This window comes from Neophocaena asiaeorientalis, unplaced genomic scaffold, assembly GCF_003031525.2.
Source record: "Neophocaena asiaeorientalis asiaeorientalis breed wild unplaced genomic scaffold, Neophocaena_asiaeorientalis_V1.1 scaffold152, whole genome shotgun sequence".
NCBI lineage: Eukaryota > Metazoa > Chordata > Mammalia > Artiodactyla > Phocoenidae > Neophocaena > Neophocaena asiaeorientalis.
The window spans coordinates 3,555,499-3,570,031 of record NW_020185338.1 but is presented as its reverse complement, the minus strand read 5'-3'; the positions used below and the strand labels follow the sequence as shown (position 1 = coordinate 3,570,031).

Sequence of the window (14,533 nt, the reverse complement as noted above, 5' to 3'; positions counted from 1 at the left end):
CAGTTGTGGAGGTGAGATCAGTGTGACCGTGTTGTCCTTCCAGCCCACACAGTGGCTGCTGACCGTCTGCACGCCAGTAAAGTCCCCCCAGAGACGAGACAACAGCCAAACCCCAGCTGCATTTCAGCTACCCCGCTGCCCTTTCATACCGGCGCCGGTTAACACACATCTGGAACAACTCAACCAAACCATCTGTGCTTCTCCTCTGAAGGGAATGTTTATAAACACAGGGCCTCGCTGGGTTTTGAGCTGAATTCAGCATCAGCACAGGCTCATTGCATCCAGAAGGAGAAAACGGTCGGTGTCCAGGGATCCCCGGGCTACAGTTGTGTCTCCAGCTCTCCTGAGCCCAGGAGGGTGGTTTCCCATCCAAGCCCCTCATACACATAAACCAATAATAAAAGGACAAGAGACAGGATAAGAAAACTGGCAAAAGACACGAATCCACAATTCACAGAAAAAGAAATGTAAATACCTGGTGTGTTGAATGTCTAACCTCAGTAATGATTAAAGAAATAAAAATTCAAACAATAATGTCATTTTTTACTTAATCAGGTTAACAAAGATGAATAAGTTCCGTGGCATTTAAGGTTGTCAGGGGTGTGGAGGAACAGAGGTCATGTATGAACATTGTTGCTGGAAGTGTACATTGGTACAAGCTATTTAGAGGCTATTTGTAATTACTTATGAGATTTTTAAACATGCATTTAAATTTATTTAACACCAGCACGTATTTTATAATAACAGGTTTGAAAAACTGCATGTAAGGTTGTCAAAAACATGTTAGTTTCAGTCTAAAATTCCTAGAGAATACATAAATTAAGTCCATGCCCATCAATCAAGTATACAAACATTCTAAAATGTTCTTTTTTTTCTTTTTTATTGACGTATAGTTGATTTACAATATTATCTTAATTTCAGGTGTACAAAACAGAAACAGACTCACAGACATAGAAGACAGACTTAGGGTTACCAAAGGGGAGAGGGAGTGGGGGAGGAACAAATTAGGAGTATGGGATTAACAGATACAGACTACTAAAGTAATTTTATAGAACTGAAAGCCTTGAAACAATTGATCATTGAGGCTGGAGTCTTCTTTGAATTGGACATTACCACCTGTTTCAGACTGAGTCATGTCCCCTCCCCCTACCTCACAATTCATATGTTGAAGCCCTAACCCCCAATGTGAGGGTATTTAGAGATAGGGCCTTTGGGAGATAATTAGGATTAGATGAGCTCACGAGGATAGGGCCCTTGTGATGGGATTAGTGCCCTTATAAGATGAGACAACAGAAAGCACTTGAGCCCTCTCCCTCTGTCTGTTTCTTTCTCTCTCATGAGAGGACACCGTGAGAAGGTGCAAGCCAGGAAGAGAGTCCTCACTAGAACTTGACCATGCTGACGCCATGATCTTGGACTTCTAGCCTCTAGAACTGTGAGAAAATAAACTTCTATTGTTTAAGCTGCTCGGTCTATGGTATTTTGTTATGGCAGCCCAAGCAGACTAATACACCAAGTTTGGCAGCTGTAACACTGAATGAAGCCTTGTACTGTGGGGTGCTGTTGCCCTGGAAACCAGATAAGTCATGTTCAGGGGGCCCCATGGTTCATGGGGCCATTAAGGCTCACTGGTCAGGTCACATCCTGAGTGTGAAGATTATTCTTTGGAAGGAGAAAGTCTTAGTCTGCTTGGGCTACTATAACAAAATACCATAACCTGGGTGACTTAAACAACAGAAATTTATTTCTCACAGCTCTGGAGGCTAGGAAGTCAAGATCAAGGTGCTGGCCCTTTCAGTTCCTAGTGAGGGATCCTCCTGGTCTGGATACCTTCTTGCTCTATCCTTGCATGGTGGAGAGAGAGATCATCTCTCAGGTGTCTCTTCTTTAAGGGCACTAATCCCAATTATGAGGGCTCCACACTCATGTCTTAATTACTTCCCAAAGGTTCCACTTCTAAATACTATCACATTGGGGATTAGGGCTTCAATATGAATTTTGGGAGGACACAAACAGCCCATGTCAGGGAAGGACTTATTGTACGTATAGGGGTGGGGATTACAGGGTGGTGAGTTCAGATACTCATTTGTTGTTTCCTTTTAGTTTTACAAGGCTTTTGTTTTACCAAAAAATAGAAAATATACTTCTATTGAAATTATTTTTTATACTTTTCAATTGGTTCTTGTGTTCTTAAAATATTAACGTGGAAGAGTTGTGTATAAAAGCAGTGTAGAATTCAGGAGAAAATTAACTCAGAGTTAACTAACAAATGTATCAACATCCCTGTGTTTTGAAAAAAGTTTAGGTATTTTTCAGCTATAAGCAATGAATGAAAAAGCCTCTTCTCTTTAGGAACCAAATCCTGGAAGCACTTTGAATAAGAATTTCAAATATAAAGCATGTGAAAAAATACATATAAAGCATGAGTTTGGATCAATCTGTGGACGTTATATCAGGGTTTTATGGGACTAGTAAATAACACTCCTGTTTCTCCAATTTGAGAACCAACTGAAAAATAGATACAAGATTCACATAAATGGAGGATAAACCGTTAATTTTATTATTGATAAAAGCAGAATTGGAGCATGTGGCTCTAGATTATGACCAAAAGGACTTAATATTGTTCTATCTCTGAGTTACACAGACTAATCCATCCTGTCACAGACATGAGTGTACCCTACCCAGGAGAGCCTGCTCTACACAGCAGGGCAGAGAATGTGGGCATCTTATAGGAAAGTTGACTTCTAAAGAGACCCAGAAGGGGCTGAGACAGCCATACTCATTTGCCTCATGGGAATGAGGGAATGAGTGGGAAGAAAGGCCCCCAAATCATTCTAATTATCAACATTTCTCAAAGTGTGGTTCAGAGATTCCTGGGGAAGTCCTTTCTAGGAGTCTATAGGGTCAAAACCATTTTCATAATACTAATAGTATTGATGAAATTGGTGATAAATTTAATAGATGTAATTTTTTAATTGAGATATAGTTGATATACAATACTGTATAAGTTATAGGTGTACAACATAATAATTCACAATTTTTAAATGTTATACTCCATTTATGATTATAAAATATTGGCTATATTTCCTGTGTTGTACAATATATTCTTGTAGCTTATTTTATACATAATAGTTTGTGTCTCTTAATCCCCTGTCCCTGTCTTGCCCATCCTTCCTTCCCTCTCCCCAGTGGTAACCACTAGTTTGTTATCTATATCTGTGTCTGTTTCTTTTTTGTTATATTCACTAGTTTGTTGTATTTTTTAGATTACATATATAAGTGACATCATATAGTATTTGTCTTTCTCTGAGTTATTTCATTATGCATAATACACTCCAAGTCCATTCATGTTGTTGCAAATTTCACTTTTTTTTATGGCTGAGTAGTATTCTATTATGTGTGTGTGTGTGTGTGTGTGTATAATCACATCTTCTTTATCCATGCATCTATTGATGGACATTTAGGTTATTTCCATATTTTAGCAATTGTATGAACTTTGGGGTGCATGAATCTTTTCGAATTAGTGTTTTTGTTTTTGTTTTTTTCAGATATATACTCAGGAGTGGAATTGCTGGGTCATATGGTAGTTGTATTTTTAGTTTTTTGAGAAACCACCGTACTGTCTTCCACTGTGGCTGCACCAATTTGCATTCTGACCAACAATGTACGAGGGTTCCCTTTTCTCCACATCCTTGCCAGCATTTGTTAGTTATGGTCTTTTTGATGACAGCCATTCTGACAGGTGTAAGGTGATATCTCATTGTGGCTTTAATTTGCATTTCTTTGATGATTAATGATATTGAGCATCTTTTCATGTGTATGTTGGCCATCTGAATGTCCTCTTTGGAAAAATATCAATTCAGGTCTTCTGCCCATTTTTTAATTGGGTTGTTTATTTTTTGATGTTGAATTGTATGAGCTGTTTATATATTTTGGATACTAACCACTTATCAGTCATATGAGTTGCATATATTTTCTCACATTCATTAGGTTGTCTTTTCATTCTGTCAGTGGTTTCCTTTGCTGTGCAAAAGCTTTTAAGTCTATTTAGGTCCCATTTGCTTATTTTTCCTTTTATTTCCTTTGCTTTAGGACAGCGGCCCCCAACCATTTTGGCACCAGGGACCAGTTTCGTGGAAGATAATTTTTCCACAGATGGGGCGGGGGGGTGGTTCAGGTGGTAATGCGAGTGATGGGAAGCAATGGGAGCTGCAGATGAAGCTTTGCTCGCTCGCCCACTGCTCACCTCCTGCTATGTGGAGCAGTTCCTAACAGGCCACGGACCGATACTGGTCCATGGCCTGGGGATTGGGGACCCCTGCTTTAGGAGACAGATCCAAAAAAATATTGCTACAATATATGTCAAAGAGTGTTCTGCCTATGTTTTCTCCTAGGAGTTTTATGGTTTCTGGTGTCACATTTAGGTCTTTAATCCATTTTGAGTTTATTTTTGAATATGGTGTGAGAAAATGTTCTAATTTCATTCTTTTACATGTAACTCTCCAGTTTTCTCAGCACCACTTATTGAAGAGACTGTCTTTTCTTCATTGTATATTCTTGCCTCCTTTGTGGTAGATTAATTGACCATAAGTACCTGGTTTTATTTCTGGGCTCTCTATTCTGTTCCATTGATCTATATGTCTGTCTGGTTTTGTGCCAGCACCATACTGATTTTGTTTGTTTGTCGTTGTTTTTGGCTGCACCGTGCAGCTTGCAGGATTTCCCTGACCAGGGATCTAGGGATTGAACCTGGGCCATCACAGTGAAAGCCCAGAATCCCAATCACTAGGCCACCAGGGAAGTCCACCATACTGTTTTCATTACTGTAGCTTTGTAGTATAGTCTGAAGTATGATTCCTCCAGCTCTGTTCTTCTTTCTTAAGATTGTTTTGGCTATTCAGGGTCTTCTGTGTCTCCATACAAATTTTAAAATTATTTTTTCTAGTTCTGTGAAAAATGCCATTGCTATTTTGATAGGGATTGCATCAAACCTGTAGATTGCCTTGGGTAGTATAGTCATTTTAACAGTATTTATTTTTCCAATCCAAGAACATAGTATATCTTTCCATCTGTTTGTGTCATCTTCGATTTCTTTCATTAGTGTCTTATAGTTTTCCAAGTATAGATCTTTTACCTCCTTTGATAGGTTTATTGCTAGTATTTTATTCTTTTTGTCGCAATGGTAAATGGGATGTTTCTTTAATTTCTCTTTCTGATAGTTTGTTGTTAGTGTATAGAAATACAACAGATTTCTATGTATTAATTTTGTATTCTGTAATGTAACTGAATTCATTGATGAGCTCTAGTAGTTTTCTGGTAGTGTCTTGAGGAATTTCTATGTATAGTCTCATGTCATCTGCAAACAGTGACAGTTTTACTTCTTCCTTTCCAATTTGGATTCCTTTTATTTCTTTTTCTTGTCTGGTTGCTGTGGCTAGGACTTCCAACTCTATGTTGAATAAAAGTGGTGAGAGTGGGCATCCTTGTCTTTTTCCTGATCTTAGAGGAAATGCAGAAATCTTCAACAAAATATTAACAAACCAAATCCAACCATACATTAAAAGGATCACACCATCATCAAGTGGGATTTATCCCAGGGATGCAAGGATTTTTCAATATTCGCAAATCAATCAATGTGATACACCACATTAACAGATTGAATACTGAAAACATATGATCATCTCAATAGATGCAGAAAAAACTTTTGAGAAAATTCGGCATTCATTTATGATAAAAACTCTCAAGAAAATGGGCATAGAGGAACATACCTCAATATAATAAAGTCCATATATGACAGACCCACAGCTAACATCATACTCAGTGGTGAAAAACTGAAAGAACTTCCTCTTAGATAGTTGTTCATTTGTTTGTCTTCCTACCAGATGTAACCTCCTTGAGGACAGTACAGCCGTCTTTCCGTATCCAGGGGGGATTGGTTCCAGGACCCCTTGGTTGCCAAAATCCATGGACACTCAAGGCCCGTATATAAACTGGCATAGGATTTGCATAGAACCTACCCACATCCGTCTGTATACTTTAAATCATCTCTAGATTGCTTATAATACCTAATACAATGTAAATGCTATATAACTAGCTATAAATACAATGTAAATGCTATATAAATACTTGCTAGTGCAGCAAATTCAAGTTTTGCTTTTTGGAAATTTCTGGAATTTTTTTCTGAAAATTTTTGATCTGTGGCTTGTTGAAATCGTGGTTACAGAACCTGCAGATACAGAGGGCTGACTGTAATTTTATCTTATTGTTCACATTGTGTCCCCAGGGCCTAGAACAGAGTCTGGCATATGGTAGGCTCTTAATAAATATTTAATTGAATAAAATAATCTAAACCAGTCAGAATAAAAATAATTTCTTGTCCAATATTAATACAGTATTGCTCTTCTGTCTTGATGGAGAATAGGAAATGAACAATATTTCATCAGCCACTGAATACTACAAAGAGGTTTTGAAACAGGACAATACTCATGTGGAAGCCATTGCATGCATTGGAAGCAACCATTTTTACTCTGATCAACCAGAAGTAGCTCTCCGGTTTTACAGGTACACTTTACATTCAATTTGTAGAACTGCTTTCCTATGAAATAGTGATGCAACAGTAATAAAGATGGGATGAAAATGTAGAGAAATAATGTTTAGGCCATGTCTATGAGACTAAAAATTCAAGCACCCAGATGTTTTATGAATATTAAAGCTATATCTAATAATTTGGAAATGCACAAGTATTTGGCATCTTGCAGAAACACACCTGGATAATTGCCTGAGTTTTAAACACCTTGTCATTGTATAAATTGGCCGTTTTGTTATCCGCCAATAACAGGTTAACAGTTCCTAGAAGCACTTCCACATCACTGCCTCCATTAATACCACTGTACATAATATCAAGACCCTGAAGGTAAAATAGTCATGTGATTTGCAAAGAGCAGTGGGCCCCAGGCCCTAATCCTGATGAGGACCTTAAACAGGCTTCCGGTTTTGTGAAGTATTGTCAACTCTTGTCCAAATATTTTTTCAAAATCTAAACAAATTATTCTCACTGGTTCTTTGAACACGTACTTATTTTATCCTATAGATGGTTCCTGAAATTAATTTTTAAATTATGATTTCCTCTTTAGCCCCTGGGTAGTATACAAGGAGATAACTGGCAGCTGACAAGAGTTCTTTCCAAATATATGTTGAAGCAAAAAACAGTAATATGAATGTAGCCTGTGCACATACAGCTGACTCCACTCGCCTACCCCCATGGGTTCCTCGGGGCAGCTGGGGTGATTTTCATATGCTTATTTGAACTCTCATCCTTTGGGATTAATGACACATAGAAGCAAAATGAGGTTCTTGAGCTGCAGTGTGAAAGCTAAGTGGATAACACGGGGATCCTCTGACAATCTTATCTTCCTGAGTAGAAGCTCATCGGAGGTCGTTAGATGCAGCTAAACCACACAATACAAATAACCAAAAACAGCATCCAACTCAGCTGAAAACTTGGCGGTAAATGCTAAACACAGGCCTCAAATTTGACTAGAAGCTCTTAGAAATTTACCTACAAGCACCAAAGCTGTATGAGGCAAAAATGTGTGGGTTTTACTTTATGTGACTATTTATTATTTTGATTCTCTAACAAAGCTTTTGGGGAAAAAAAAGTGATGTAAGTTATTTCTGACCTTGCCTCTGGATGCATTTCCTATGACTAGTACCATTACAAAAGACATGCTTTTGTATTTGCTCTAAAATATTTTTCATTTACTATAATACTTTGTGTTCTTTGGAGGGTATTAAAAATTATAAAGTGAATTCATTTCTAACTTCGTAAAAAATATGTCTTAATATTTATAAAGTTGGTCTGACACCAAACTATGTGTGCTCTTTTTCCAAAAGGCGACTCCTGCAGATGGGTGTCTATAACTGCCAGCTTTTCAACAACCTGGGGCTCTGTTGCTTCTATGCCCAGCAGTATGATATGACTCTGACCTCATTTGAACGTGCCCTTTCTCTGGCTGAAAATGAAGAAGAGATAGCTGACGTCTGGTACAACTTGGGACATGTAGCTGTGGTATGGTGTTTCTGTAATATAATTTCTGTAATAGAGAAGGTAGCCACATGTTAGTTTGAAGAAGTTTTCAGATATTGGAAATCCAGGTTTGGTTACAGTCTTTGTAGCAATTTGGAGATTGCTAGGGGTCACTGCCGCTCATTTTATCTTCTTAGGTTAAATCCTCTTATGTACAATTCACACTTGACTCCTGTGTTGGTACTATGTTGTTTATTCTGTGGTGGCCACAAGATTTGTATGAGGAAAGGAGGACGGAGGTGGCAGGGGAAAGTGAATGGATTTGTGTGTACGAGTTTGTGCTTTTCTTTTGTAGGGAATAGGAGATACAAATCTGGCCCATCAGTGCTTCAGGCTGGCTCTGGTCAACAACAATAACCACGCAGAGGCCTACAACAACCTGGCCGTGCTGGAGATGCGGAAGGGCCACGTCGAACAGGTCAGTGAACTACTGGGTTACTGTGGACAGTCTTCTTTCTTCAAAGAAAAGCTGTCACGTGCAGCTCTCTTTACATTATAATTTTAAAATGAGTTCTGGAGTCTGACTGGCCTGGGTTTGATCCCAGCTCTGTCACGTGTTAGCAGTGTGACCTTGGACAAGTTACTTAACCTTTCAGTATCCAAAACAGAGCACTTGATTTTATTAGGACAAATCTGCACTTCCCCAGGCTTCCCTGTCTTCGTGAACTGTTCCACCACTCACACCGCCCCACATCCGCCATCCAGCTGCTCAAGCCGAAATCCTAGGACCCACCCTCGAAACCTGTCTTTTCTGAGTGCCTTCCCTGCCACCCTTTGCCTCCGTGCTGTGCAGTGAGCCCTGTCAGTTCTACCCCCACCTCTTCAGTCCTCCCCTCCCGGCTCCCTTCTCCAAGCTGCTCTCATCTCCTGCCTGGGTGGCTACAAGGGTCTCCTAGCTCTTGCTTTTGTTTCCACTTCCATCAGCAAGTAGGCGCACCCTATAATACATCTCCCTCAGAGCATCCCAGAGCAGGGGTCCCCAACCCCTGGGCTGAAGCCTGTTAGGACCCCGGCGGCACAGCAGGAGGTGAGCGGCGGCTGAGCGAGCGAAGCTTCGTCTGCCATTCTGCATCGCCTCCATCGCTTGCATCGCCGTCTGAACCGTGTCCCGCTCCCTCACCCCCGCCCGTGGAAAACCTGTCTTCCACAAAATCGGTCCCTGGTGCCAAAAAGGTTGGGGACCGCTGGCCTAGAGGATATTTTTTAAAAACAAGATTATTTTATTACTACGTTGCTTAGCATCCTCCAAAGGCTTCTCCCTGCACTTGGAATAAAATTTGAACTTCAAACCTTAGCCGACGGGGCCCCACCTAATCTAGCCTCTGGGTCCCGCCAGACTGTATCTTTTGCCACTACTCCTTCACTACTGACTTCCAGAAACATAAGCTGCTTGCTGCTGGGCAGTGCCTGTTCTTACTGTAGTGCCTTTGGAAAATACTTTCAGATCCTGAAATGACTCTTTTCTTTTTATCATTCAGGTCTTAGCTTAATTACCACCTTTTTAGAAAGACCTGCTAAAGGAGCCCTCAGGTGCTATCACATCTCCTACTATTTTTTTCTTCACAATACTTAACATTTTACCAGATATTTTCATCTTTATGTGTAGAGTGTAGAATGCTAGCTGCATGAAAGCAGGGACCTTCTCTGTCTTCTAACTGCTATATTTTCAGTATCGAAAACATTGCCTGACACTTGGTAGGTGCTTAGTATTGGTGGAATGAGTGGATAATAAATAAAATAGGGTAATAACAGTACTGACCCGAAAGGTGTCCTTGTGAAGATGAGCAGATCGTGCATGCAAAGCCCTTGGTGTAGTAAAAGCACAGGATAGATGCTTAATAAATTGTTTTATTATTACTGTTATTATTTACATAACAAGTTTAAAATTCTGAATACACTCATACAATATTAATGGCAATCAACATCGATAGATATTACATTCTCTGTTTTACAGATGAAGAAACAGACTAGAGGAGGGTAAGTAACTACCCAAGGTCACAGACGTAGTGAGCAGCATGCCAGGATGTTAACCTCCAGCCTGGTCTCCTAAGCACGTTGATAAACTTAATAAAACAAGCAAAGAAACGTCACTGGATGCTGCCTTTGTTTCACAAAATTTTCCCGAAGTAAATAAGATGGATTTGTATTTTTTAAACAAAAACTAACTACCCTAAACTGGGAACTTGTTCTGTCATAGAACTTTGCCTGTGTCCATTTGAAGCAAGTGTTCTTTATGATTTTCTCTGTTTCCATGTTGGTGATTTTCTTTCCCTCCTACCTACTGTAGTTTCTCCAGCATACAATTGATTTGAAATGTTTTGGTGAAGGGTTTCATTATTATTAAAAATTATAGCTCAATTAAAAAAAATAACAAATCATAAAACAAAATTTAATATCCACTATCCTATTTAAACTATTATTTATTTTCCATTAAAAAAAGATAAAAGAATTTGTCCTCAGGGTCATACATAGAAGATCGGCTACAAGTTGAAAGGCTGTTCGGCAGCTTGGAATGCTGAGTTTGTGATCTTAACAATGAGTGTACGGGCATCTCGTGTCTCTCAGTGGTCTCTGCAATGTGTGATCCTTTGAGTCTAGAGGGGACAAAAAAATGATGTGAATTTTGTCTTTTGAGTACTTTAGAGAACAGAAAGCTTGTCATTTTCAGTCGCCTTCAGTTGTCATTTTCAGGTCAGCAGTATAATAAATGCTTGCTCAGTGTCATCCGGCACAGAAATTGGGGATTTGAATTTACAATGGTTTTTTGGTGGTTTTTGTTGTTGCATTAGAGAACAGGTAATTAGAAGCCTACTAAATCAATCAACATCAACAAAAACTAGATTAATAAGACTTTTTAGCATTGAGAGCATTATTTTTCAATTGTACATCATACTGAAATATAAGCTTTGTAAGATCAGTGTTTCTCACATAACTTTTGGATTCCATCATTTTTTCCATATTTTGAAGCATTTTATTATTAATATAATTTTGGCAAGATATAGGTAGTTCCTGGTTATCAGTAAGTTGTATTTCATGAGGAATTCATCTTATTTATTACAGGGTTATGTTTATTAAAGTCCTATCCTGGGTAAAGTATTCTTTTACCAAAATAAACAAAAAAAATCACAAATACAGTGCTAATATATGCTCATATAGCTTTGGTTTCTCTTTTCTTTCCTTTTTTTTTTTTTAACACAGGCAAGAGCACTGTTACAAACTGCTTCTTCTTTAGCACCCCACATGTATGAACCGCATTTTAATTTTGCAACAGTTTCTGATAAGGTATTCTCTTTCTTTGTCAATTTATCATCTGACCTGTTTATTTCTTGCTTTTAAAAAAATGTGCAGTTAAATAAGGACATTCTACCCATAACTTCCTGAGATATTATTTTTTTCAACACTTAATTATTATGTACACGTATGTCTTCACTTCGAGGGACAGTTTAATACACTTTAAGTATATTTATCACTGAATATTAGCTAAACTTAACACCATTATAGATTGCAGAAGAATTATTTTATGTTTTCAAATATGACATTTAATCATTGAAAAACTATTCATTAACTCCTGGTTTGGGAAGGATTTAGTAATTAGCGTTTGCAGCAAGGAAATCCTGTATATTATTTGTAGGTCATATTGCCATCAAGTCTGGCATGCTGTAAAATTAGGGATATTAGTGAAAGCTGTTTTAGCTATGAACAATATAGGAAAAATGCAACCACTGATACTGTGTTACAAGTCAGTTAACATCCAAGAGCTAAAAGGAATCATGTGCCATTTTAACAATAAGAGGAAACAAACAAAAGTCATCTAATGACTTTTACTTGGAAACCTTACTTTAACATGGAAGTTGAGTTTTGAGGATAAGGAAATGGCTAAAAATGTTTGCTGATGTAAAGACTCTTTCTTTATAGACCAAAAGACATTATAAAAATCATTTTTCATAGCATGAATGTGAAGTCATTTGCACTTTCATTTCTGTTTTGAAAATAAAATAAGCTGTTATTCATAAGTTGTCATTTTTGAGTGCGTGTTAAGTGCTGGCCACTGTTCCAGGTGGTCTCTGAACCGCTAATTCTCTCAACAACCCTGCAATGTAGGTAACACTTACCTCCCCTACTCATTTTTTCATGCAACTGATGTTTCATTTGTTGAGCCTCTGCTACGTACCGGGCACTGTTGTCGGCACAGAGGATGTTAGCAATGAGTAAAACAGAAACCTGTACTTCATGCAGCTTATATTCTAATGGAACCCAGGGCTTCTGGAACTTAAAAGACTTCCCTGGGCAGAACTCATGCCCAGCTCCCAAGGATTCCCACATATTTTCCACTGCACTGTGTTGCCACTTAGTTAAGCCACAAAGAAGCCTTGATTACTTTCTTTCAGGACTATTATTACATTTTAATAATATATAATGCAAATGAAATATTTCTTTAAGCCAAAGGCTACATTTCCATAAGAGAAAATTGCATGTTGAAAAGAAATGCTATGATTTAAAAAAGGAAACTTACGTTTTTAATTCATATGCATGTTACCAAAAAACTACCAGAAGTGAATGATCTAGATTTGTTTTGGTTTTTTTTGGTGTGTACACACTAAAAAGCTTTCTCTTTGTAGAAATGTATACATGAATCAAGATACATTCATATGGATTCGGTTACTGTGTGTGTTTTCCTTGGGGACTGGACTTTAACACAAAGTTTATTGAAAATCAGATATGTCGGGCTTCCCTGGTGGCACAGTGGTTGAGAGTCCGCCTGACGATGCAGGGGACATGGGTTTGTGCCCCGGTCCGGGAAGATCCCACATGCCGCGGAGCAGCTGGGCCCATGAGCCATGGCCGCTGAGCCTGCGCGTCCGGAGCCTGTGCTCCACAATGGGAGAGGCCACGGCAGTGAGAGGCCCGCGTACCGCAAAAAAAAAAAAAGAAAAAAAAGAAAAGAAAATCAGATATGTCCTTTATAAACTTTTAAAACCAGGTTATCTGCCCAACATTACTGTGTTAGCAACCACTTAAAAGCTCCCAGAACATGTTATTGTATCTTAAATACAATAGTTTTTACTTGAATTTTCTGTCTAAAAGATAATACCCTAATCAAAATATGTCATTGTCTGTGGTACATTACAAATAGTTTTCTTACCGAGCTGGCTGTTTTAGCATGCAGATATCAGTTTATTTTTATGATAACTATCAGTGACAGGAAAAGAAAACACAGGTTTATGAATTCATATCTAGACAACTGTAATAGAGCAGAAATTATTTATTAATTGGTTATTTTACTTTTCTCATATTTTTTCAAGATTGAGTTGTAATCTAGGTGAAAAAAATTTTAAATCAAAGTAGCACAATTAAGCAATTCACCTTGGGTTTCTGCATTGTGCAGATACTATGTCTTTTTTTTTTTTTCTGGTTCTCATTCTGTGGTCTTATTCTGGTCTGGTCTTTCTTACAGATGGGAGATCTACAGAGGAGCTACATTGCTGCTCAAAAGTCTGAAGCAGCATTTCCAGATCACGTGGACACTCAACATTTAATTAAGCAGTTAAAGCAGCATTTTGCTATGCTCTGAGTTTTCCTCAGACTAAAGATATTCTTAGGGAGGAACATTATGCAAGGGAAAAAGTAGTGTATATATATGTGTAGTACAGACCTGTGCTTGATATTAGCGAAGGTGACATAAGGAAATCTAAACCAGAATGTTTAAAACTTTATAATAATAACTTTATAAGATAATGTTATAAAAGACAGGATTTAAGCATTTGTAAGCAGATTATGAAACCTCCCACATTATATGGTAGATGTTTGTTTATAATGTTTACAAAACATTTTCACGAATTTCCTCAAATTTTTATGAATGCACATTTTTAATGTCCTGGCCATTAGCTATCATGTAGCTTAAGAGGTCTGAAATCTGCCTTTAAAATTGCACTTCTATGACTAAAGGTGTATATACTTATCCTTGGTAGAGACTTTGGAGATTAAAATTTGTACTTAAAGCTATTTTTTATCAAATGCTTTGTGAGACACTCTACTTTTTCTTATATATTATGCTTTAAAATAAATGTGTATAAAACACCGTCATTCCGTTATTTTTCAGGAGTTTTTGTTTCAGTCATCTCAGTTAAAAAAAGTTTTCCAGAAGTCCAGGAGTCTTAGAAATCAAGTCTTTATTCTAATTTTATTTGAAATGATATATGATCAATTTTGCTTTTTCCTGAGAAGCTGTTTATGGGCTGTCATGTTGTCAGTATAAGAATATCAGGATTAGAAATGGAGTCATAGGCCAGAAGTCCCCTGTGGTCAGCCCTGAGAAGGCTAGGCTGGACCCAATACTGTGCGTTGTACAATCCTAGACAGGCTGTCCTCTCCAGTATTTAGTGGAATTCTCATTGAAGTGTTCATACAACAAAATGTGTTAAAGGGCCAAGGCCGCTCACATTCATA

The 14,533-nt window shown here is 38.1% G+C and overlaps 1 protein-coding gene across 5 annotated transcripts in view; it reads left to right on the top strand.

Annotated features, from left to right (window-relative positions):
• The window catches only part of TTC8 (tetratricopeptide repeat domain 8), a 50,492-nt gene extending 36,326 nt beyond the window's left edge, over positions 1 to 14,166 (top strand). For 4 of the 5 annotated variants that reach the window (XM_024736361.1, XM_024736363.1, XM_024736364.1 and 1 more), the window contains 5 exons: positions 6,422 to 6,561; positions 7,894 to 8,068; positions 8,382 to 8,504; positions 11,285 to 11,368; positions 13,542 to 14,166. In XM_024736361.1, the coding sequence (XP_024592129.1) occupies positions 6,422 to 6,561; positions 7,894 to 8,068; positions 8,382 to 8,504; positions 11,285 to 11,368; positions 13,542 to 13,658 (639 nt within the window). In that variant the 3' untranslated portion in view covers positions 13,659 to 14,166. The remainder of the gene's footprint in view (positions 1 to 6,421; positions 6,562 to 7,893; positions 8,069 to 8,381; positions 8,505 to 11,284; positions 11,369 to 13,541) is intronic. The other variant, XM_024736362.1, reaches the window with a different exon arrangement.
• The last annotated feature ends 367 nt before the right edge of the window (positions 14,167 to 14,533 follow it).